This window comes from Syngnathoides biaculeatus, chromosome 3, assembly GCF_019802595.1.
Source record: "Syngnathoides biaculeatus isolate LvHL_M chromosome 3, ASM1980259v1, whole genome shotgun sequence".
Lineage (NCBI taxonomy): Eukaryota > Metazoa > Chordata > Actinopteri > Syngnathiformes > Syngnathidae > Syngnathoides > Syngnathoides biaculeatus.
In genome coordinates, this window is record NC_084642.1 from 40,177,502 (window position 1) to 40,204,414 (window position 26,913).

The window sequence follows — 26,913 nt, forward strand, 5'->3', positions numbered from 1 at the left end:
ATATGCTGACAAATGGCCCAAAAAGGTGATTGAGGCCCATCGAATTGAAAACACAGTCAATAGTCCAGTAGGGGAAAGCACAATATGACAAGTGCAGAGGAGAAATCCTTCAGCGCAGGGACAGAGTCCTTGAACGCAATCTCGGTGAACGAGGTGGCCCTGGCAAACTCAGACCATACTGGGAGCAGCTCATATACGTTGTTAGGGAATGGGTCAGAGAAAATCCAGTCTTCCAGGTGAGTCCAGAGGCCGGGGGGTCGGTTATTCATTTTTTTGTAAGTTATTGTTTTTTATATTGTGCTAAAGAGTTCATGTTGCTGAACTGAATTTTAAGTTATTGATTTTATCTGTTACAGACTAAAACAAACAATGTTAAACTTATTCTTTGTAAGTTGAACTATATTTATATATATATATATTTTTGTTCATAAGCATACAATGTTAAGCAGAGCTCTACTTACAACAATTTTATAGACAAATTGTAATATTTATGGGTGTGGCGAAGAGTGGGGGGCACGTGAATTGTTTTCTTCTTGCTGGGGGGGGGGCGTAACAGAAAATAATTGAGAAGCACAGCACTTATTTCAAGATAGCTACACATCCATTTTTTTATATTTAAGGGAAGTTTTAATTTGGTGAAATGAAATTGTAGATATCTGTAAGTAGAATTATAACAAATCAAAATGATGTAGATATTTCAAACTGGAATTACGATTGCCTTCAAGTTAGCTGAGATATCCGTAGTTTACGAGGGGATATCTGCAATTTACTTTTAGACAATGCATCTGTCACGAGAAACCCCATAAAAATGAAAGGGAAAATATGATTTTGCAGATACGTAAAGTTCAGTTTTCTAGTCAAAACTGAATTGCCAGTATCTCAAGCTGCTGTTTTGAATCGTCAAAATCGCATTACAGATATATTGAATAAAGGTTTAATCTATTGAAAATGTAATTGAGTAGTCAGAAAGACTTTGTTGACATCAATAATGTTGATTCCAGGGAGTCAAATTTTACTTTTAAATGTTAAATCTACTCGCAAAATTACTGCATAATGTAATCATGAAAATAGCTTGACTACTACCATATGACACAACTGATAAATGTAGTTGTGTTGTGTGCACAACACTTTGAAGCTGGCACAACAGACAGTACATGAGCCACAAATTATTCTAAGAACCGACACAATCAAACAATTGTTTTAAATAAGACCACCAATCAGGAATGTTTAAAAATGTAACAAGAATAGTTTGACAAACTAAGGAGTAGAAAGTACAGTTATAGCAGCACTGTCTCTAGATGACTACAGTTCAATAGAGGTATTGTGCCACTGTCTAAATCAGATAAATAACTGGATGAGCCAAAAAGGTTTTCAACTAAATCACAACAAAAGACAATTGTTTTTGGCAATAAAGAAAAGCTGTTTGCTGAATTGCTGTTAGTAAGCACCTGGACTCTCTATCTTTAAAAACCAAAGACCAAATCCGAAACCTTGGTGTTCTGATTGATTCCAACCCGACTTTCAACAATCACATCAAATCATTCACAAAAACTGCCTTCTACCAGATGAAAAACACATCAAGAGTCAAGTCTTGTATATGTCAAGCAGACCAGGAAAAGGTCATCCATGCTTTTATCTCAAGTAGACTTGACTACTGTAATGTACCTACACCTAGACTATCTTTAAAAACCAAAGACCAAGTCCAAAACCTATGTGTTCTGATTGATTCCGACCTGACTTTCAACAATCATCAAATAAATCACAAAAACTGCCTTTTACAATCTGAAGAACATATCTAGAGTGAAGTCTTGTATGTGTCAAGCAGACCGGGAAAAGCTCATCTATCCTTTAGTCTCAAGTAAAAGTGACTACTGTAATGATCTTCTGACTGGACTCCCCAAAAAGAGTATTAAACAGCTGCAACTCATTCAGAATACTGCAGCTCGGGTTCTAACCAAAGCAAAGTGGTCAGAGCATATAACTTCAATCCTAAAGTCCTTGCAGTGGCTTCCAGGCAGCTTTAGAATAGATTTTAAAGTTCTTCTAATGGTCTATAAATCACTAAATGATTTAGGTCCTGAATACACGGAAGAAATGCTTACGGAATACAAACCCAGTAGAGCGCTGAGATCGACTGACTCAGGTCAAATAGTAGAGCGAGTCCAAAGCAAACATTGTGAAGCAGAATTTAGCTATTATGCTGCACACAAATTGAAAAAGTTGCCAACAGAGGTGAGGTCAGCCCCAAGTGTGAATGTTTTTAAATCCAGGTTGAAAACTCTTATTTTTTTTTTCATGCTTTTTAGATTATTTTCACTTTTTAGTCATATTACTTGCACTGTATGCGATTTTGATTCTTTTTTTTTATATTGTGTTTGTCATTTTTATTGTTTTTATCCTGTTTTAAATGTTTTATCTCTTTCTTTACTTCTTTATTTGCTTTGCTTTACAGCTATCAGTTTTCAAAGTTAAGGGCTAATGGTAAAAAGGTGGTCACAAAAAACATAAACACATCCAGACAGTACAGATAGTACTGAAAAATCTACTGGTGTACAATTAACCAAGTATTTAAATATGATTCCAAGGAATGGGATGATTACTTTGGAATGGTACTTGGTTTCAATTACAAATTAGCCTGTTGAAAACGTGAGAGGAGAATAACTATTTAAATTACTTTCTTAAAGTAATACTAATGACATTTGATAACATTCTTGGTTTCAATGTACCCTGAGATTGACTGGTAACTCCTTCAGGGTATACCCAGCTTCCTGCCCGAATATAGCTGGGATAGGCTCCTGCGATCCTTGGTAGGATAAGCGGCTCAGATAATGAATGATGCAATTTAAATATATGCATCAACAGCACATATTGATCTGTCTTCTCTTGAGATTAACCTTTTCAAAATAGCAGAAAAATAAGAGATTGCACTACAAGGAGGCACTTGGTCGTATTTGAGACCACGGCAGAATGGCACATCACTGGAGAGAGCCAATGACATGCGTTAAAGGAAGCGTATGAAAACAATAAAACGTTTTGTAGGCCTCTTTTAAAATGTGACTAAAATTGTAATCCTAATTTTGAAAATCAACTAATTTAGATGCACATTTTTGTTGCATGATTAGTTAGCAACCCCACGACAGTTCATAACTTCCTCACACTGCTATCAGAGTGCAGTAGCTTAAACACCCTTTTCAGCCACTGTTGCATTGGATATTTTTGAAAGGAGTTGGTCATCTCCTCAAACTGTTCTGTTGGTGAAGCCGTTGTGGAGAAAAGGGGATTATCCCCGCCCCTCTGGAGTCTGACAACCAATAAGAAGTCCCCTGTGGACAACGTGTATCCATAAAACGCTAGTATTTCCGATATGAGCATTTGACTCAACAAGTGCTCAGCAGCCTGTCACACAAGTGATGGAACACACTAAGCACACCGAGTTCATGTCGAAGGACAAAAAGGATACTGAGGACACTAGTCTGGGCCTCAATGGATACTTTGACAGCGTGCTCCAAAGACCTCTCGTTGCTCTCGAGGATCGGGCCGCGGAGTCCGGCTCGCACCGATCGGCGGTCTCGGGGACTGAGAGCTGGAATGAGGAGGGCACCAGAAGTGTGGAGGACAACGAGGTGAACCTCCCGTCTCTGGCCGCAGCCTACACGACCATTTTACGTGGGCTTGGGGAGGACCCAGGGCGGCAGGGTCTCGTCAAAACTCCATGGAGAGCTGCCACAGCCATGCAGTTCTTCACCAAGGGCTACCAGGAGACAATCATCGGTGAGTTGTACACTACGAAAAGCTTCTCGGGAGTTGGGGGTGCGGTCGTTGGGGATGGGGCTGCTGGGCACTGGTCAACAGGTGGTAAATTTTGAGGAGAGCGACCAAACGATCCTCTTCTGGCTTATTTTCCCACTAAAAAGGGTCGTTTAAAATCGGTTCGATTTTCAACTTGCCAGTACAATCAATCACAAAGTGGAAAAATCAGCTCCTCACACAATGATTTAGCAGAAACCACATTTTCTCATTTTTTTGGTAAAATTCATTAAATTTATGCTTCAACTCTGAATGATCAGTTATTAGTGTGACAGTTACACAACTGTTTTTCTCACAGTAATACGTAGTATTTCCCCCCCCCACATAAAAGTAATGGCTTGATTAATAGATTTCATATAAACTGGAACGCATCCCTCCAAAACCAATGGTTTACATTTTTGGAGTGGAAAAACTAGCATCGGGGTTGGAATATCGTGCTGGTGTTCACAATTATAATCTTATGACACCGCTGTATCCAGTATATACACAGAAAAAACTGGAAAACAATATACAGTGTTCCCCCATTATTCACGAGGGTTATGTTTCTTACACCCCTGGGAATAATGAAAATCTGTGAATAATGGATGCCGTTTCTATAACTACAGTATGTATATGTACCTTTTTTTTTTTTTTTTTGCAACCTTGGTTTGTGTGGCACAATAGTGCTGCTCTCCCATTGGCTATCGTTACAACATATTCCTGGCATCCCATTAGCTAGGAAGGACGTCAGTCTTTACCATGATGCACTTCCTGTATCTTGGTTTATGTGGCACGATAGAGCTGCTCTCCCACTGACTATCGCTGGAGCATCTTCCTGGCCTCCCAATGGATAGGAGGTACGTCAGTCTTTACCCATTATGCTTTTTGATTCCCTTCGACACTTGACTGTCACCAAATCACACTAGTGCGGTCACACGCTGTCACAAGATAATGCACACTGGGAAAGTGCAACTTTTTTGTTTTGTTTTTTGCAAGTTTATTCACCTTTCTTCACCATGGGCCCCAAGAAACTTTAGCGGAATCAAGTTCTGCACGTGCGTATGTTCGTACGTATGTTTTCTCTCAGCTGTCAAAGTTTGACACACGGTGTCACTTAGCAACTAAAATTACCACACCAAAGCAAACAGAATAGGATAACGAGAAAATAACAAAACTAATAAAAGAATGACTCAAGTAGTGATTGACACACAACATGCACTTAAAACACTATTTGCATGCTCCCAGATCTAAATAGTGTTTAAAGTGCATGTTATGTGTCAATTATTTCTTGAGTCATTGTTGTTTTATTATTTGCTAGTTGAACTATTCTTTTCGCTGTGGTGTAATAATTTTAGTTACGATGTGACACCGTAAATGTGTACAACATTTTCAGTGATGACCTGCCTATCCAGGCAGTGTGTGGGGCAACATAAGGTTCTTCTGCTTACAGATATGCAATTGTTCCTTACTGCCTTGTGAGCGACATCATATGGTACCTTACATACTGTACTTGCTAAAACATGTGGTCGCATACATACTATCAGTGTAACCAGTGTGTTGAAATGAACGTGGTTGGACAAGTCACAAAACATTTACAAATGATGGAACTCAGGGTCCACATAAAGTGTACCACATTGTAAGGAGACATGTCTAATGTGGCACCTTGTCTATTTAGAAGAGAATTTAAGAGCTCTACAATTGTCAAAATACAGTACATTAAAAAAACTTTGAGAGCAAAGTCCGTGAATATGCGGGGCAGCAAATGGTGAACCGCGAATGGGTAAGAGCACATTGTATATGGCATACAGAATGCCACAGTGAGTGACTGCTTAGCACACCCTACCTCACACTACAACGGTTATTGTTTCAAATTGAGGCTCTGGCCTTCCTGTGTGAAGTTTGCACGTTCTTCTCCAGTTTCCTCCCACACAGACATGGCAACTCATTCTGGTCGTACCAGGTCTCTCACCAAAAGTCAGCTGGGATAGGCTCCAGTACACTGTCGTCCCTGGTGTGGATAAGTTGCACAGATAATGGATGGATTTATGTCAGCATAGCCAAGTACTGCAATTTCTCAAAAATAATGTGCAATTTTTTCCAAAAATATTTTCAAAAAGTCAATTGAGCGCATTATATTTAGGTATGGATGAAAAAATAAAAAATGCAATTACATTGTATAGTCGGATACAGGTACACAGAGTGTTAAAAAAATAAGGTATGCATATAAATTTCAATATGATGTTCGATGTCTTATGTTACATATTTATATATATTACGGTAATGTGTGCCACCAACCTGAACTCTGAACGCTGACCTCCTGGGAGTGGGGAAGCTTAGCATTTTACCGTCATTAGCATAGCATTTTTGTTGCTACTGGACCAAACATCAGAAACGACTGCCCCTGAGTTTGTTTTAACTTAAACGAAGAAAAAAAATGTCAACTACAAGGCCTAGTTGTGCAGCCATTTTTCAAAGAAATGTTTCACCACTCTGGCCGATGATGCGGCCAAACCAGAAGCAAAACAACGTGGGCTGAAAGTACGTAGTACGATCGGACATAATTGAAATGCTCGCTTTTTTAAAAACTGCTCATTACGCTAATTTCTACGTAGTTTGAGTTGTGACGCAATGAAGAGCTACTACAAATTGTAGCCGAACGGGGGTAAGAGGCTGCGCCATTAGCATGGTGTACCTTCCCCTCAAAGCGCTGACAATAATTAAAAATAATGGGAATAGTCTTTCGATTCAAAAATGTTTCCTCACAAACACCATGGATGGCAGAGATGCTGTGGGAACAAGATGTAATCACTGTTCATGAATGCAGGAAGCACCAGAACTGGACCAATTCATCAATGATTAGTTTGACAGTGATGCACCATAGGTTGCTACGATGGATATTTTTCAGATTGGAGATGAGTCAGATGTTTCTTTTGAAGTCTTTGCCAAGGAAGTGTCATGTAGTGGATAAACTGCACTATGCACAAATGTTTTCTGCACAAATATTTAATGCAAAAAATCTTTAAGTTAAATAGTGTTAGTTTAAATGAGACTGTAATATGTGTCATCAACAGTATCAGTAAAATGTTATGCCATCGTTGAGCATTTATTTAACTTGGTTGAGGGATTCGGTTCTGAAAATTGCAGGGCCAGGATAAGCCTGTCCTGTGGCCTGTCCCACTGCATCAGTACATTCACAAAGATTTTTATTATTAATAATTGTTGTACAGATGTTTTTTTCCAGAAGCAAAATAAGTACAAACAATAAGTCCAAACCTAGCAAAATAGAAATACAGATAATTCCCAATATTTTGAGCATATGGATAGAAGCAAATTGGTGGTGCGCATTGTACATGGGCAGAAGGGTTTTCCTGATTTGTATCAATTTATTTATTTTTTTTAGGTCAACTTTAGGGTTGCACATTATACTTTAAGATGCATTATACAAGGGAAATTACGGTATTTCCCATCATAGTAAAGTGTGTCTGTGAAAGGATAAGCTATTCTTTTCAATGTTGAACTGTTTCAGGCTATAGAATAAAAAGTGTAGAGTGAGGCAAAGACTGAAGTAGGAAGTTGTGTCAAGGAAGGTTCCCCAAGGACCTACCATTTTCAAAGCTCCACATTGCAGTCTTTCAGCGTGATAGGAACTTGTTTTTGAGACCTGCCTAATGTCCATCCGCTGGACCATGTGCCCCTGTAAAGTTTTAGAGGTTTTAGCTCCACATGGGCTCACTTTTTTATACTTTACTGTATTGGAGTGAAGATAGGATTCTGTTCGCTTTGCCCACCACTTTTTGAACCCATCTGGAGGTAGGTTAGCTGTAGTGGGGCCTGTTTTATGTGCTGTAAATTTAAATTGCAGATAGGACTGCAGCTTAAGTAAATGATAGAAAAATATGACTTAAAAACCTTCAGCAGCAAGATGACATCCACCAAATTCTTCTCAATTGCGAAGAGCAAAGAATAAACACTGAAAATTATCACAGTGATGTGGATACAGTATGGGTAGCTCCTTAAGCCCTATTTATTGCTGATTGGTTGTTTCAAAAGCCTCCCCCTAGAAAATGTTGAAAAAAAGAGAATACACACACATATGTTTGGAATGGAAAACTTGATGTTTATAGAGTGAAAGCATTGGGTGAGAAACACTGTGGACTGTTTGGTGAGTGTGTGCATGTGTGTGTCTGTGTGTCCAGGTCATGGGTTCATCTTTCATCACAGCATGGGGCAAAAATCCTCTTGATGAGCACATGACCAATAGCTACGTAGAGATTTAACAGAACATATTACCTCAGTTTCATAGGTGTAAATTCAAGTAACTTTATTGTAGGATGTCTTCTACATATATGATACACAACATAGCTGAGATGGCATTCCTCTCCGACCTGTGGTGTGATATTAGACAAAAGAGTTAAAAGAAATTAATAAAATCTAACTAAACTGATTTGCTTGAGGTGGCACGGAGGCGCAACAGGTTAGAACGTTGCATTCAGCGTTTTGAGGACTGGGGTTAAAATCCCGGCCCCACTTGTGTGGCGTTTGCATGTTCCCCGTTTCTGCGTGGGTTTTCTCCGGGAACTCCGGTTTCCTCCCACATCCCCAAAACATGCATGAATTGGACACTCTAAATTGCCCTTAGGTGTGATTGTGAGTGTGAACGGTTGTTCGTTTCTATGTGTACAGCGCCTCCTGCCCGAAGATAACTGTGATAGTGTGAGGATAAGTGGCTTAGAAAATGGATTGATGGTTGATCATGTTGGTGACTTTACTGTTCGAAACTATTGTTATAAAACTACTTCTGTTGATATGGGCCGAGGTGCTTCTTTTGTAGGTACCCACAGTATAACAAAGTCTTACATTCTGACATGTAACCAAATGTCGTGAAAGCTGCAATTCACAATATTTAACAACAGTTATCTCGTAGATTGTTTTTATTTATACTGTGACACTGTACCACTGTTAAAAATTTTACTTTTTAAAATTTCACATTAGTAGCTGGACTGTACCAACTGGTCTGTCTTTGTGTTTGTGCCAAAGTTAACATTATGCTGTGGAACCTACATTGAACGGACAAATAGGGGTGTGTGTGTGTGTGTGTGTGTGTGTGTGTGTGTGTGTGTGTGTGTGGTGTGTGTGTGTGTGTGTGAGAGAGAGAGAGAGAGAGTCTGTGGCGGAGGGGGTTATCGTCCATTACAGGGAAGTGTCCATTACATTGAAGCATTATTTTATTTAAAACCGAATCCATCCATATTGGCGGCACGATGACATAACTGACCATTGGGCTCACAGTTCTGAGGTTCCATTGTTTAAATCCTGCCCCCACCTGTGTGAAGTTAGCATTTTCTCTCTCTGCCTGCAGGGGTTTTCTCCAAGCACTCTGGCTTCCTCCCACATCCCCAAAGACATGCATAAATTGGGGACTCTAAATTGGCCTTAGGTTGTGTTTATGAGGGTGACTATTGTCTGTGTCTATGTACCCTGCGATTAGCTGGCAACCAGTTCAGGGTTTATCCGACCTCCTGCCCGATGATAGGTGGATAGGCGCCAGCGTCACCGTGACCCTTGTGAGGTTAAGCAGCTTGGAAAATGAATGTATTCGCCCAGATTTCATCATCAATGATCTGGAAGTTTTTCTTTGATTTGGACATGTTCAGAGGCGAGAGAGTGAGTATGTTGGTAGAAGGGTGCTGAGGATGGAGCTGCCGGGCAAAAGAGCGAGAGGAAGACCAAAGAAAAGGTTGGTGGATGTTGTGAGGGAGGACATGAGGACAGTGGGTGTTAAAGAGGAGGATGCACGAGATGGGCTGAGATGGAAAAAGATGAAACGCTGTGACGCAGGACAAATCGAAAGAAAAAGATGAAGTATCAGAATTGGCTTTATTGACTAAGTATGTAAACATCACAGAAAGAATTGTCTCCCAGTAGTTGGAGCCACCCTAGTACGATAATACATTTTGAGTACGACAGTGCACAGACAGTCAATTGACAGGGAACACATTTTTTATTTCATTTTTTTAACTTGCACTTGTTCTAAGGATGCATCCTTTTCTAACATTTAGCAATAGTCCAGTGCAATGACCATTGTGGAAAGGCTTTCAAGACTTCAAGGAGTGTGTGCAGTTGCAAAGTGACTAGTTGTGCGATACTTTCTCATATATAATACTAATTGGCCAAGAAAATTGGCAGCATGTTGCAGTGAAATTGTAAGTTAGACTTTCAAGAATTTAATTGCAAGGGGGTAGAAGCTGTCGGAATGCCTGCTGGTTATGGTTTGCATTGTTCGGTAGCGCCTACCCGAGGGAAGGAGCTGGAAGAGCTGGTGGCCAGGATGTGGAGGGTCCCATAGAAGCCTGTCTGCTCTTGTCCTCGTTCGTGTGGTGTGCAAGACTTCAATAGTGGGTAGGGTGGTGCCCACAATCCGTTCAGAAGTTTTGATTGTACGTTACAGTCAGTTTGTTCTTTTTTGTGGCAGCCCCAAACCAGACTGTGATGGAGGTACACAGTACTGATTCGATGACCACTGTGAAGAACTGTCTGAGTAGTTCCCATGGCAGGCCATGCTTCTTCAGAAGCCGCAAGAAGTACATTCTTTCCAGGGCTTTTTTTTGAGGATCAAGCTAATGTTTCTCTCCCACTACCTGTGAGACTGTAATTACCAGGAAATTGAAGGTCTCGACGGTTGACACAAGACAGTTGAATAGCGTGAGGGGCAGCTGTGAGGAAGGATGCCTCCTGAAGTCCACAATGATCTGTACAGTCTTGAGTGAGTTCAGCTCCAGGATGTGTCAGCCACACCAAAGCTCCAGCCTCTCCGCTTCCTGTTGATATGCAGACTCGTCACCGTCGTTGATGAGGCCGATGACCACGGTGCTATTTGAGAACTTCAGGAGTTTGACAGCCAGGTGTCTTGAGGTACAGTCGTTCGTGTAGAGCGACAAGAGCAGTGGAGAGAGGACACAACCTTGGGGTGCCCTGGTGCTGATGGTGCGTGTCGATGATGTGGTGTCCCCCAACCTCATCTGCTGTATCTTGCCGGTCAGGAAGTTGGAGCTCCACTGGCAGATGGCAGGTGAGACGCTGAGCTGGAAAAGGTTGGAGGGGACGAGTTTGGGTATGATTGTATTGAATGCAGAGCTGAAGTCCACGAACAGGATCCGCTCATAGATTCCCACGCTGCCGTGGTGTTCAAGGGTGAAGTGCAGACACATTGACTGCATCATGTGGAGGTTGTTGCTCCACTCTTTTTGTCTACTACTTGTCTACTTTTTGTCTACAATTATAATGCATGCCAGACTGATTTGGAGTCATTAGCACAAAATTGTTTTTCCATCGTTGCTGCATAATTGCTCTTTGCAATGTTAATTTTTTTTAGTCAAGTTGTTTCAAGCGGGATTGTACAGGGCCCTATCCTCACTACGATACACAACCTCTTTAGGCTGGCAGTGTTGCCCAAGTTTGGCAGTAAACCATGGCTTGTTATTGAACATGTGAAAAGTTTTAGTTGCCACAAACACCTCCTCAAAGAAACTGACAAACGATGGAGTAGCATCTGTATATCCGTCTAGGCTGCTCGCTGAATTTTCAAAGACACTCCAGTCTGTGCATTCGAAAGGTAGTAAAGCTAGATGTTTGGGGGCAGGGTTAAAATATTTTACCATGGCATGGATGGGAAGAGAAATAGAGTAGGGGTTATTTTAAAGGAAGAGCTCGCTAAGAATGTATTGGAGGTGAAAAGAGTATCAGAGGGAGTGATGAGGCTAAAACTTTAAATTTAATGTGTTATGTATAATGTGATTAGTGGCTATGCCCCACATCTAGGTTGCAACCTGAAGTTGAAAGAATAATTCTTGAAGGAACTAGATGAAGTATTTCTGAGCATCCCAAACACAGAGAGAGTTGTGCTTGCTGCAGATTGCAATGGACCTGTTGGTGAAGGCATCTAGGAAAGGAACTTTGAGGGACAGATGGTGGTGGACTTTGCAAAAAGGATCGAAATGGCAGAAATTAATACCTTTTTCTAGAAGAGGCAGGAGCAGAGGGTGACCTACAAGAGCGGCGGTAGAAGCACGCAGGTGGATTACATTTTGTGCAGACGAAAGGAAGTTACTTAGTGTAAGGAAGTGGTAGGGAAGAGTGTAGCTCAACAGCATGGAATGGTATTGATATTGTGATCTGCAATGAAATCAGGGAGCAGGTGGAGGAACAATTGGAATGATGGAGCCATGCACTGGAAAGGAGAGGAATGAAGATTGGCCAAATAAAACAATATATGTGCATGAATGACAGGGGAGGAGGGGGACGAGTGAGCTTCCAGGGAGAAGAGATTGCGAAACTGGACGACTTCAAATACTCAATAGTCAACAATCCAGAGTAATGGTGAGTGTGGTAAGGAAGTGAAGAAACAGGTCCAAGCGAGTTGGAACAGCTGCCGGACGGTGTCTGGTGTGTTATGTTTCAGAAGAGTCTCTGCTCTGATGAAGAGCAAAGTTTATCAAACATTGGTGAGGCTAACCTTGATGTAGGGATTAGAGACAGTGGCACTGAAGAAACAACAGGAAGCAGAAGTGGAGGTGGTAGAAATTAAGATTTTGAGGTTCTCTCTTGGAGTGAGCAGGTTTAATAGGATTAGAAATTAACTCATTGGAGAGACAGCCCAAGTTAGATGTTTTTGAGAAAAAGTATGAGAAAGCAGATTTCGATTGTTCCAGAGGCGAGAGAGTGAGTATATTGGTAAAAGGGTGCTGAGGGAAGACATGAGGTAGTTGGTGTTCTAGAGGTAGATGCAGGAGACAGACTTACACGGAAAAAGATGATGCACTGTGGCAAACCCAACTAGGACAAGCCGAAACGAAAAGATGATGATATACAGCCTGAACAGGTGGGGTCCAAGAACTCTTGAGGGACCCCATAGGTCATTGCCATTTGTTGAGATTAGGCACTTCTGATGAAAGAAGAGGGGTAAAAAAAATTCTTCAGCGGCTAGATACTGAGCCCCTCCCGGATGACCGAGCTTCTCACCCTATCTCTAAGGGAGACCGCGGACACCATGCAGAGGAAACTCATTTTGGCCGCTTGTATCTGGGATCTTGTTTTTTCGGGCACGACTCACGGCCGTGCCCATAGGTGAGGGTATGAATGTAGATCGACTGGTAAATTGAGACCTTTGCCCTGCAACTTAGCTCCCTCTTTAACACAATGGACTGATACAAAGTCCGCATCACTGCAGACGCTCCGATCCGTCTGTCGATCTCCCACTCCATTCTCCATTCTTCCCTCACTCTTGAACAACAATCCTTATGTCGACAAAATACTTGAATTCCTCTACTTTGTGCAGCATCTCATCTCCAATCCGGAGAGGGCATGCCACTCTTTTCCGACTGAGGACCATCATCTCAGATTTGGAGGTGCTGATTCTCATCCTAGCCGCTTCACACTCGGCTGTGAAACCGCTCCAGTGAGAGTTGGAGATAACTTCTTGATGAAGCCAACATAATCTCAAAGAACAGAGATGCGATCCTGAGGCCACCAAACCTGACACACTCTCCACCTTGACTGCGCATAGAGATTCTGTCCCCAAAAAAGTTATAAACAAAATCAGTGACAAAGGGCAGCCTTTGCAGAGTCCAACTCTCACTGGAAACAAGTCCGACTTATTGACAATTTGAACCAAACTCTGACAACGGTCGTATAGTGACCGAACAGCTTGTATCAGGGGGTTCCAAAGAACCACCCTACAGAACTCCCCAAGGGACACAGTCAAACGTCTTCTTCATGTCCACAAAACACATGTAGAGTGGTTGGGCGAACTCCCATGTCCCCTTGAGGACCCTGCCGAGGGTGTAGAGCTGATACTCTGTTCCATGACCAGGACGAAAACCACATTGCTCCTCTTGAATCAGAGATTGAACTTCCCGACGGACCCTCCTCTCCAGTACCCCTGAGTAGACCTTACCAGGGAGGCTGAGGTGTGTGATCCCCGTATAGTTGGAACACACCCTCCGGTCACCCTTTTTAAAAAGGGGGACCACCACCCCAGTATGCCAATCCAGAGGCACTCCCCCTGATGTCCACACGATGTTGCAAAGGCATGTCAACCAGGACAGCCCAACAACACCCAGAGCCTTTAGGAAGTCTGGGCGAATCTCATCCAATCCCGGGGCCCTGCCACCAAGGAGCCTTTTAACCACCATGGTGACTTCAACCCCAGAGATAGAAGAGCCTACCTCAGAGCACCCAGACTCAGCTTCTTCATGGGAAGGCATGTTGGTGGGATTGAGGAGGTCTTCAAAGTATTCTCCCCACCGACTCACAAAATCCAGAGTTGAGGTCAGCCGCTATACACAGTGTTGACGGATCACTGCCCCCCGCCGCTGGACCAGAATTTCCTCAAAGCAGTCTTGAAGTACTTCTCCATGGCCTCACCAAACTCCTACCACGCCCAGGTTTTTGCCTCAGTGACCACCGAAGCTGCATTCCACTTGGCGAGCCGATACCCATCAGCTGCCTTGGGAGTCCCACAGGCCAAAAATACCCGATTGGATTCCTTCTTCAGCTTGAAAGCATCCCTCACTGTTGGTGTCCACCAACGTGGTCGCGGGTTGCCACCACGACAGGCACCGACCACCTTATGGCCCACAGCTCCAGTCGAAACATCGTGAGGAAAGTTCTTTCGGAGGTGAGTGTTGAAATTCCTTCTGATAGGGCAATTCCTTCTGATAAGAGAATCTGCCAGCCTTTCCCAGCAGACCCCTCACGATACGTTTGGGCCTGCCACGTTGGACGGCATCTTCCTCCACCATCGGAGCCAACTCACCACTAGGTGGTGATCAGTTGACAGCTCCGCCCATCTCTTCACTTGAATGTCCAAGACACGACCACAAAGTCGATCATCGAACTGGGACCTCGGGTGTCCTAGTGCCAGGTGGAAATGTGGGCACCCTTATGCCTGAACATGGTGTTTGTTATGGACTATCCGTGTTGAGCACAGAAGTCCAGTAACAGAACATCACTCAGGTTCCTGTTCTACCCAATCACACCCTTTCAGGTCTCACTGTCATTGCCCACGTGGGCATTGAAGTCCCCCAGCAGAATGATGGAGTCTTCAGAGGGGGGGCGCTCCAGCACTCCCTCTAAGGACTTCAAAAGGGTGGGATACCCTGAACTGCTGTTTGGTTGTATAAGCACAAACAAGAGTCAGGACCCGTCCCCCTTGCTGCAGGCGGAGGGAGGCTACCCTTTCATCCACCAGGGTAAAAATAAAGTATACCCACACTTGTTTGGTGTCTCTCCCCTAAGGGCAACTCCATAGTGGAACAGAGAATCAGAATCGCTGTCAGTTATTTGGACTGAATACAACGATATTGTCATAAGAGAAGACTTTAACATTCATGTTGACGATAACATGGAAAATAAATAAAAAAAAACAACTGCCATCCTACATGCAAATGAGAGCGGCACGCAGGTGCAACGGCTTCTGGTTCTCCCTGTCAGTGCTTCTTTTTGCATTTTGTCGTCTTTTTTTTGGGACACTTTGTTCATATGCACCTCTGTTCCACCTGCCAAGAACTTTTGCACCTAGGATAATGACACAAAACAGCAGTCTTGAGTGTGAACAAAACATCTCAGAAAAGTTAGTGAGACCGCCGGACTTACCATGGATTGTTGTTGAGCCAGCGAAGCGGCGCAGGTGAAGGAGGGAGAGGAAGCAGAAGCACGGCTTCGGTCCGGCCACCTCGTCAGGCTTAAGAACAAACCACACAGACCAGCTCTTTCGAACCTGTACCTCACCAATTATTTTTGTGAAAAAATACAGTCCTTCTGGTGAAATGTTGGCCCAAATCGGCAAAATGATAAAGTGAGCCATCTGTTAGCTGGTTTGCAGCAAATAATCAATTGCTCACTTCAGTCAGGTGAGTTTACTAAAGCTCTTAAAGTAGCTGCCCATAAGTCTCTTCTAAAAACTCGAACTTTGGATGCTTCCATGTTGGCAAGCAATGGCTCAATCTAAAATCTCTGTTTTTTTGCCAATATTGTTGAGTTATTTTCAGTTGTTGCATGTCGGGAAGTCCAAGGTCCCTGAGGAGTATGCTGTGACAATGTGACAGTCGCGTGAACTTAACGATCAGTTCCTGTCAGAGATGTTCCTAGAAAAACAGCTAAGACAAGCCTTAGGACTGTAGGAAGTAAACTCAAACCAACCAAGATTGTCTTCCTCGCGTGGGGCAGATAGTGAGAAACACTGTGTGAGTGCGCTCCCTCAGACTGCCACAGTGGTAGTCCCTGTCTGCTCTTTTTATTGCTTTCTCATTTCAAAGGGTTACAAGCATACACAGTGAAAATGCTGACACAGATGGCTACACCAACAGCACGTAAACACTAAGGTACATCTTCAAGGCTGCAAGAGTGCCCTGATAAACCCACAAGAGGAAAAGCAGGGCATTGTTTAAAGACATGTTTATGGCATTTGGGGGCATCATTTTGTGGTAGAAAGGAGTTATCTCCTCCTAGTGTTGAGGAGTATCTGCTCAAGGCCAGAAGGGAAACATGCTGAGGTCAGTCAGGATGGAGACATCGCTTCCCAGTGTTCAGGACTATCTGCTTGAGGTCGGCAGGGGGGCATCGCCTCCCAGGTGTCATTGGGTCACACTTCAAGACACACACGCAGCTCACAAAGAGAACAATTCAAACTAAGACGAACAGAAACAAACGCATGCTAAATCAATTCTAACAGCAACTATAGTAGTAATTATATACTTTTATCATGATAACTAACATAGTAATGAATTCCTTAACAGTTCCCCAATGAAATCAACAAGAGGCATTAAACTTTAATATCCACTGAAGAATTTCTGTGACAAAGGGAAATCAGCATGATTTGTAGTCAACAATCCTTATGTCGACAAACATCTACGGTAGTGTTCAAAATCATCGTAGTCCAATGTGATGAACCAGGTTAATCCACATTTCCTGTATATTATTTTTATTGCCACATCGAACAAGTTACCAGTAGGTTCAGTTGATTCTCAGAAAACCAAGAAAACCCAGCATTCATGATATAGACCAGTGTTTTTCAACCTTTTTTGAGCCACGGCACATTTTTTTACATTGGAAAAATTTTGTGGCACACCACTAACCAAAAATGTTACAAAATGACACTCTCTATAGTGTATTTAATTACAATATAATTTCTCAATTTATTTATACTCAGTCAGTGTAAAACCTGGGCTTGTTTGGATGAACACAAAGCTGATATCCTGGCAGGAATAGAAGACGTACACGAAGCTCTTCTTCAACAGCTCTCAGTCTCTCTCTTTTTTTTTTTTTTTTTATAGCAGTTAGGCTTGAAAAGCTCAGCTCACACAGATATGTTGTGGAAAATGGGAGTAATGTCAGAACAGCTTTGTTGGCCAGAATGGGGAACTCCTTGGCAGCAGTCAACCAAAAACTGTTCAAAGGAAGATCAGCAAATCTTAGTTTTAAACCACTTTCCTTTTTCAGTTCAGTTAGTTCCTCCTGCTCTTGTAAAGTCATGTCCTTTCCAACAACTGATGCCGAGCTGTATGGGTCCCTAACCCAGTCAAAGCATTCAGTGTAGGATGAAGAGAAATAAAATGACAACTTCTCAAGACTTTTCAAATGTTTACCTATTACCTCAGACAGTCCAGCAGTGTTTCTTTGCCGATTGTCTGTGAGTGGGAACATCTCCAGGTTGGCACGTTGCACATGTTGTTGCCAGAGGTGCACCTTTAAACGGAATCCATTTATTTTATCTGTGCTTGTAAGCAGGTTTTCATTTCGGCCCTGCATCCTTGTGTTCAGTTCACTAAGATGATGAAATATATCAGCCAGGTATGCCAGCTTTGCGCACCACTCATCACTTGCAAACAGATTTGAGTAATCAGACCTCTCATTTGTCAGAAACATTTTAAGTTCCTCTCGCGGCTCATACACACAGGTCAGCACCTTACTGCACGACAACCATAGGACTTCCGTATGGAGCAATCAGGCTTTATGCTCCGCTCCCATTTCCTCACACAGAGATGCGAATATACGGCTTTTTAGAGGTCGTGTCTTCACATAGTTCACTATGCGCACCACATCGTCCAACACAGGAACCAGTTCTGCTGGTAAAGTCTTGGCAACGAGGGCCTCACGGTGCAAAAAACAGTGCGTAACAATCAGATCTGGGTTTCTTTCCTTCACTCTACTCACGAAGCCTTTGGTGCGCCCGACCATGGCTGCAACTCCATCAGTGCACACACTTGTGCAGTTTTCCCACGTAAGTCCTCCCTGGTCAAGATATTCCGATGTGACCCGAAAAATTTCCTCTCCAGTTGTTTTTTCTGGCAGTGCCTTGCAAAATAGGAAGTTTTCTCTAGTGGTATCTCCATCCACAAAACGCACATTGGCCAAGAGCTGAGAATGTCCACTAATATCCGTAGACTCGTCAACTTGCAACCCAAATTTCCTACTCATGAGTATCTTTTCCAAAACATGGCTTTCGATGTCTGTAGACATGTCATCAATACGCCTGGCAATTGTGTTATCAGAGAGCGGGACTTTAGCTATGTCTTTAACCGCATCAGGCCCGAGCATCTCGTTGACAATGGCTTTACAGGCAAGTAGTAGTATTAATGTCTCTGCCACAGTGTGCGGCTTTTTTGATTTAGCAACAAGTTCGGCGGCTAGGTAACTAGCTTTGAGCGCTTTCTCATTTAGCTTTGTGGTTTTTCTCATAAACATTGCCTGTTTCTGTGTTTACACGCAGGCGAACAAAATAGTCTATCGGCTTGTTTTGAAGCGACTGGTGTGTCGTTTGGAGATGGCGTTTAAGCTTGCTTGGCACCATGGCGCTGTTGGATAGCTTCTCGCCACACACCAGGCATAACGGAATAGGCGTCGTCTCATCCCCGGTGAAAGTAAATCCAAACGAAAGATAGCTTTCACTATATTGCCTTGAGCTCACTGTCTTTGCTTTCTTTTTCCCACCACTCATACTAGAGCCTTCATCTGGGTCAGAATCTTGTCCAGGGCCCAGTTCGGAGTTTGCAGTTGTCCTTTTTAAAAACTTCTCCATGACTGTCACCACGGCCTCTCAGGTGCATCACTAATTCTCTTGGAGGAACGAGGCAATCAGCTACGTGTTGCCACACGGACAAATATTACATTACTCTGCCAGCCTTTACAGCACGGACACTGGACAATGACACAATATTTGCAGAAAATTATTAGTAAATGTTAAAAAAAAAAAAAAAAAAAATTAAAAAGTGATATTGGATAATTTCTCACGGCACACCTGACGATCTCTCACGGCACACTAGTGTGCCGCGGCTCAGTGGCTGAAAATCACTGATATAGACAGTCTTAAGGCTGTGCAAGTAGGCAATTTGTTGAAAGGGGTGTGTTAAAAAAATAGCAGTGTGGCATTCAATCATTGAGGTCATCAATTTTGTGAAAAACAGGTGTGAATTAGGTGGCTCCTATTTAAGAATACATCCAGCACCTGTTGAACATGCATTTCTCCTTAAAAATCCAAGGAAAATGGGCCATTCAACACATTGAGAACAGCATACTTTGGTTAAAAGTTTGATTGGAGAGGGAAACCCATATAAAGAGGTGCAAAAAAATCACATGTTGTTCATCTAAAATGAGCTCTAATGCTTTAAAATGGAGAGCAAAACCAGAGAAATGTGGCAGAAAACGGAGGACAAGCATTAAAATGCATCGGCAATTAGCAAAGGCTCAGCCAATGATCAGTTCCAGGATCATCAAAGAGTTACCTATAAGTACTGTGACAATGAGAAGAAGCTGCATGAAGCTAATCTACAGTATTTACAAGAATCCTCTGCAAAGTCCCTCTGTTTAAAAAAATAATAAAAAAAAAAGGCAAGTGCAGAAGAGGCTACAATTTGCCAAGGAACAAATTAGCAGTCCTAAAGCAAAATGGAGGAACATTTTGTTGACTGAAGAGAGTAAAATTGTTCTTTTTGGGTCCAGGGGCCACGGACAGTTTGTGAGACGACCCCCAAACTCTGAATTCAAGACAGCAGTTGCAAGCATCATGATATGGGGATTATTCTCCTACTCGGGTGTTGGATCTATTTATCGCATACCATGGATCATGGCTCGGTTTGCATATGTCAAAATAGATGAAGAGGTCATATTGCCTTATGCTGAAGAGGACATGCCCTTGAAATCAATGTTTCAACAAGACAATGACCCCACACCAGTAAATATGCAAAGTCTTGGTTCCAAACTAACAAGGCAAATGTTGTGGAGTGGCCAGCCTAATCCCCGGACCTTAATCCAATTGAAAATTTGTGGGGTGACATGAAAAATGTTGTTTCTGAAGCAAAACCAAGAAATGTAAATGAATTGTAGAATGTCATTGAGGAATCTTGGAGTGGAATAACAGGTGAACTCTGCCACAAGTTGGTTGACTCCATGTCACACAAATGTGAAACAGTAATGAAAAAAACTGTGGTCATACAACTAAATATTAGTTGTTCAAATAATTGGTAAATCCTGGAAACAAAAAAGTTTGTTCAAAATAGTTTTGAGTTTATAAAGTCAACGGCAGGTTGCTATTTTTTAAATACACTCTTTTCAACAAATTGCCCAATTGCACAGCTTCTAGATTGTGTTCATCATCCATGCAAATGAAGCACCATGACTCTTTGAACCATATGCCAACCAATTGGCTGCAAAGCTTCATTGCTTCATGAAGTTTCATTTGACCATCACGAACGGGCCACTTTAAATCCCAAGGTCAAAAATCTCTAAATTTGTTTTGAATAACTATTTCAATCAACTACAACCAAATACACTGGTTACATAGATGGCATACATGCAAAGTTTTGTATGTGTTAGCATGCATGCTACCACATAGTGGGGTCCACGAGGCAGTGAGCAATAATTCCAATTTTATATCTGGCATAAAAAAAAAAAGCTTGTGGTTCCGATTTCCCGACCGATCCTAAAAATTCCGGACGACCCTACCATTTTTACATCACATAATAAATCTGTCGGGGGCATGGTTCTCCACAGCCCTGCATGCTGCACAATCTGTGCACCGAGAAAGCGTACTTCTTGCAGCTTGTAAGGAAGCACGGCCTGTCACAACACCTACTGAGACAGTTCTACACAGCAGTCATTGAATCAGTACTGTGTACCTCCATCATGGTCTGGTTTGAGGCTGCCAGAAAAAAAAAAAGACAAACCCTGATTGCAATGGACAATCAAAACCTCTGAACCAATTGTCAGCACCACCCTACCCAACCTTGAAGACTCGAACGAGGGCCAGGGCGGCCAAGATCCTTTCAGACCCTCCACATCCTGGCCACCTCTGACAGCTCCTTCTGTCGGGTAGGTGCTACCAATGTTCCCTCAAATTTTCAATTTGTCTGGGCATACGGACGAGTTCCCAGAGCACACCGAGGACCACTGTGAGCAACAGAAGTGCTGATCGTGGCCACACACCAGTATCACACCTGGGGTCTTAAAAAGTTTCATGGCTTGTGAAAAGAATCAAATTACAACAGCAATTTCCATTAGTTTACTTTTACTATAACTCATTTGGCCCACTTGAAATGAAACAGACAAAACTCATTGACTTAAGACTTTTCGTGAGATTTGCAGTATGCTTTGTAAGAGTCCTGCTTGGGCTTAGGTCGGTGAAGTCCAGTTTTGACCTCGGTGAGTGTCTTGCTTTCAACGAAATGAAACATACACACCTTTCAGACATAGTTTTTTCACATTAAAGCATTCACATTTTCCACAATGGTATGTGCTGTAGCTTGTGATACAGTGTATTTATTAGCATCCTACCCATAATTGATCTAGTCACAATGGACCTTAATGGTGGCACAAGCCAGTGCAATCCGTAGGCCGGTCCCAAGCCGGGATAAATGCAGAAGGGTTGCATCTGGCGTAAAACCGTGCCAAACAAATATGAATGTTCATCTAAAGAATGCCATACCGGATCGGTCGTGGCCCGCACAACAACAACGCCCGCCCCCGGCACCATTAACCTGCAGGGCGTTGCTGGAAATTCAGATACTGTGGGTCGAAGACAAGCTAGAGAAAGAAAACTGATTCATCGGCAGAAGAAGAAAAGGAATGCACAGAGCGTACAACTGTGTGTAGGGACTTTGAGTGTTGGGGCTATGACAGGAAAAGCTCAGGAGTTGGTTGACATGATGATTAGGAGAAAGGTTGATATATTGTGCATCCAAGAGAGCAGGTGGAAAGGTAGTGAAGCTAAAAGTTTAGGAGCAGGGTTTAAATTATTTTACCATGGAATCAATGGGAAGAGAAATGGAATAGGGGTTATTTTAAAGGAAGAGCTGGCTAAGAATGCCTTGGAGGTGAGGGACAGATGGTGGTGGACTTTGAAAAGAGGATGTAAATGGCTGTGGTGAACACTTTTTTTTTTTTTTTTTTTTTCCGCCAGAAGAGGCAGGAACATAGGGTGCCCTACAAGAGTAGAGGTAGAAGCACGCAGGTAGATTACCATAATTTCTCAAAAATAATGGGCAATTTTTACAAAAATATTTTCAAAAAGTTAAGAGCGCGCATTATATTTAGGTATGGATGAAAAATAAAAAATACAATCTCATTGTATAGTTGTATACAGTTACATAGAGTGGTAAATATATATATATATATATATATATATATATATATATATATATATATATATATATATATATTACCTTAATGTGCGCCACCAACCTGAGTTCTATTACCTCCTCGGGGAGCTTCACATTTTACAATCGTTGGCATAGCATATTTGTTGCTACTGCGTCAAAGATCAATACGACTGCCCATGAGTTGGTTTTAACGTAAATCAAGACAAAAAATGTTGACTACAATGATTAGTTGTGCAGCCGCTTTTAAAAGACGCGAGAACCCGGAAGCAGCGCGGCAGTTAAAACAACGAGAGCTCAATGGCTTCAGGTCGTTATCAAAACAACGTGAGCTCAAACTACGTAGTAAAGGCGTAATGAGTACATAAAGAAAAAAAAACAGGAGACTGCACACAATTGAAATGCTCGCTTTTTTTAAATGTGCCCATTACGCTCTTTTCTACGTAGTTTGAGCTCACGTTGTTTTGATAGCCACCAGAGGCCACAGTAAAAGATGCTACAGATTGGAGCCGAATGGAGGGGGAGAGGCTGCGCTGCACAACCCAAACTCTTGGGATTAAAACAAACACGATGGATGGCACAGAGGATGACATGCGGTGGGATAAAATGGGATGTTCATGATGCAATGCAAGAGGCGCCGGAACTGTACCAAGTCATTAATAATGAGTTTGACAGTGATACACCAAAGGTAGCTACGATGGATATTTTTCAGATTGGAGATGAATCAGATGGTTCTTTTGAAGTCTTGGCCAAGGATGTGTAATGTAGAGGATAAACTGCACTATGCACAAATATTTTATGCACAAATATTTAATGAAACAAATGTTTGTTCAACAGTGTTAAATAGTTTATTTAAGACTGTAATATGTGTCATCAACAGTGTTAATAAAATGTTATACCATAATTGAACAGTTATTTTAGTTGGTTGATGGATTCTGTTCTGACAATAACAGGGACCAGGACAAGTGTGTCCTGTGGCCTGTCCCGAGATATATACTGTATGACCGCTATATATTAGCACATTCACAAAGATTGTTATTATTAATGATTTTTGTACAGACAATTTTGGAAAAACAAACCAAATACAAACCTAACAAATATATAAATACAGATCATTATTAATATTTTGAGCATTTGGATAGCAGGTTTTCCTGTTTTTTTTTTTTTTAGGTCAACTTTGGGGGTGCTATACTTAAGGACGCATTATACTCGAGAAATTACGGTACATTTTGTGCAGACGATGTAATCTGAAGGAAGTTACTGACTGTAAAGTAGTGGTAGGGGAGAGTGTAGCATAGGCAGAATGACTCTGATGGTGGGAAGAAAGATTAAGAAGAATCAAATAGAGCAGAGAACTATGTGGTGGAAACTCTGATAGGAAGAATGTTGTGCGGCCTTTCAGAAAGAGGTGAGACAGGCTCTCGATGGACAGGAGGAGCTCCTAGAACACTGGACTAGTACAGCCAAGGTGATCAGAGAAACAGGCAGGAGAGTACTTGGGGTGTCTTCTGGTCGGAAAGGGGAGGAGACTTGGTGGTGGATTCCTAAAATACAGGAAGTCACACAAAGAAAGATATTAGCGGAGAAGAGGGACACAGAGGACTGAGGAGAAGCGAAATAAATACATTGAGCAGCGATGTAGGGCAAAGGTAAAGGTGGCGAAGGTTAAAGAAGAGGCATATAGAAACGAAAGAAGGAGAAAAGTATCTCTACAGGTTGGCCAGACAGAAGCATAGAAATGGGAAGGATGTGCTGCAGGTAAGGGTGATCCAGGATTGAGATGGAAATGTGTTGAGTGGTGCCGGTAGTGTGCTAGATAGAATGAAAGAAAAGTTTGAGAAGTTGATAAATGAAGAAAAAGAGAGAGAGAAGAATAGAAGAGGCAAGTGTGAAGGACCAGGAAGTGGCAATGATTAGTAAGGGGGGATTTAGAAAGGCACTGAAGAGGATGAAAAATGGAAAGGCGGTTGGTCCTGATGGAATCAATCGAAGCAATTTGGAAAGGTGGCTGAGGAGTTTTTGACAAACATATTCAACAGAATACTAGCAAGCAAAAAGATGCCTGAAGAATGGTGGAAAACTGTGCGAGTTCCCATTTTTTTTAAGAACAAAAGTGATATGGAGAGCTGTGGGAACTATAGAGGGATAAAGTTGATGAGCCACAAAATGAAGTTATGGGAAAGGAAGGGGAGCCTAGACTCAGGACAGAAGTAAGTATCTGTGAGCAACTGTATGGTTTCATCCCTAAAGCGGAACACAGATGCATAATTTGCCTTAAGGGTGTTCGTGGAAAAGTACAGAGGTCAGAAAGCACTACATTGTGTCTTTATGGATCTCGAGAAAGCCTATGACAGAGTACCAAGAGAGGAACTACGGTACTGCATGCGTAAGTCTGGTGTGACGGAGAAATATGTATACAGAATAGTACAGGACTTGTATGACTGCAGCAGAACAATGGTGAGGTGTGTGCCATAGGAGTGATGGAAGAGTTTAAGGTGGAGGTGGGACTGCATCAGGGATCACTGGTTGAAGGGTGCTGAGGATGGAGCTGTCAGGCAAAAGAGCGAGAGGAAGACCAAAGAGAAGGTTGATGGATGTTGTGACGGAAGTCATGAGGGCAGTTAGTTTCAGAGAGTAAGATGCAGGAGATGGGCTTAGGTGGAAAAAAGTTGACACGCTGTGGCGACCCCTAAAGGGACAAGCCGAAAGGAAAAGACGATAAATTATCAAGTCATAAGAGAAAATGATCTAAATAAATTTCACTAGAATATGCACAAATCTGACTTAAAATGTACCTTATTTTACATCTTTCCATCTCACTTCTCCAATGGTTGTACCTTTTGACTTTATGCGCATCAGTTGGTCCAAATGTGTCATTTCAAGACTATTTTTAGATGCCGTTTTGATATGATTCATCAAACTAAATCCTCTTTCACAATTTGCACTGGAAGCTTGAAATGTAGCACAAATATCCACAAGCTGTGCGTTCTCCTTTAGCTCCTCACACAGCTCGTTTTTTTTCTCACGGCCGTTTACCCGCAATAATGTTACCAATATCTTTCCCCGTCTTGAGTCCTTGTATAATTCCAACAACATTCAAATGACTAGTAGGCATTCAAACAGTTTTTCTACGTCTTGCAATTAAGTCATTAAATTTTTGATCAGCGAACCGACTATTTTCTCCCTTTCACCGTTGTTGACACACCCTCACATCCTGCTGGTCCAGTCTATCCTGTGGACTATTGCACGATTTGTCACTTCAAACTGCTACCTTTGCGCAATTGTTATTGCGCTGATCTATAACGGTGAACCGCGAAAGAGTAAGGGCTCTCTGTATAACCTTAACGTAATGTAGGGCGTTAACGTACTCTACCACCTCTAAATACAAGAAGATTGCATCTTTGCACAACTGTGACTTATATCAGGAAGTTTCCTCTTCATTGAATGTTTATTGTTCTTCGTTCTTGTTGGTTTGTTCTGCTCAGGACTCAACAGCCCCTCCTCGAGCCGTCACTTTATCGTGGCGGAGGGGTTTTTGTGTCCCGATAATCAGGTCACCAAACAGCAGTTCAGCGTACCCACCCTATTGGGAGTTCTTAGAGGGAGTGCTGGGCATCGCTCCCTCTGGGGACACCCTCGTTCTTCTGTGGCACGTCAATGCCCACGTGGGTAATGACAGTGACACCTGGAGGGGTGTGATTGGGAGGAATGCCCCCCCAATTACAATCCGCATAATGTTCTGTTATTGGACTTCTGTGCTCATCACGGATTATCCATAACGAACACCATGTTCAGGCAAAAGGTGGTCCATATGTGCACTTGGCTCCATGACGCTCTTGGTCACAGTTTGATGAGCGACTTTGTGGTTGTGTCATTGGACTTGTCTTGGAGACACTGGTGAAGAGAAGGGCGGAGGTGCCAACTGATCACCACCCGGTGGTGAGTTGGCTCCCATGGTGGTGGAAGATGCCAAAAGTATTGTGAGGGTCCTCTTGGAACGGTTGGCAGAGTCCCCTGTCAGCAGGGATTTCAACTCCCACCTCAAAGAACTTTGGTCATGTTCCTGGGGAGGCGGTGGATATTGAGTCAGAGTGGACAATATTCCGTGCCTCCATTGCCGAGGCAGCCGACCGGAGCTGTGGCCGTAAGATGGTTGGTGAGGGATGCTGTCAAGCTGAAGGAGTAGTCCTATCGGTCACTTTTGGAGTGTGGGGCTTCTGAGGCAGCTGATAGGTAAGCGGAATGCACTTCAGTGGTCACTGAGGGAGAAATACAGGTGTGGGAGGAGCTCTGTAAGGCCATGTAGAATGACTTCAAGATTGCTTTGAGGATATTCTAGTCCACCGTCCGGCGTCTCGTGAGAGGGAAGCAGTGCGCCATCAATGGTACATATAGTGGGGACTTCAACTCAGGTTGTTGTGAGTCAGTGGGGAGAATACTTTGAAGACCTCCTCAATTACACCAATATGCCTTCCCATCA

The 26,913-nt window shown here is 42.6% G+C and overlaps 1 protein-coding gene across 8 annotated transcripts in view; it reads left to right on the forward strand.

Annotated features, from left to right (window-relative positions):
* The first annotated feature begins 3,335 nt into the window (after nt 1-3,335).
* The window catches only part of gch1 (GTP cyclohydrolase 1), a 106,362-nt gene continuing 82,784 nt past the window's right edge, over nt 3,336-26,913 (forward strand). For 6 of the 8 annotated variants that reach the window (XM_061815842.1, XM_061815844.1, XM_061815843.1 and 3 more), the window contains exon 1: nt 3,336-3,771. In XM_061815842.1, coding sequence (XP_061671826.1) covers nt 3,411-3,771 — 361 coding nt within the window. In that variant the 5' untranslated portion in view covers nt 3,336-3,410. The remainder of the gene's footprint in view (nt 3,772-26,913) is intronic. The other 2 variants (XM_061815845.1, XM_061815849.1) reach the window with 1 other exon arrangement.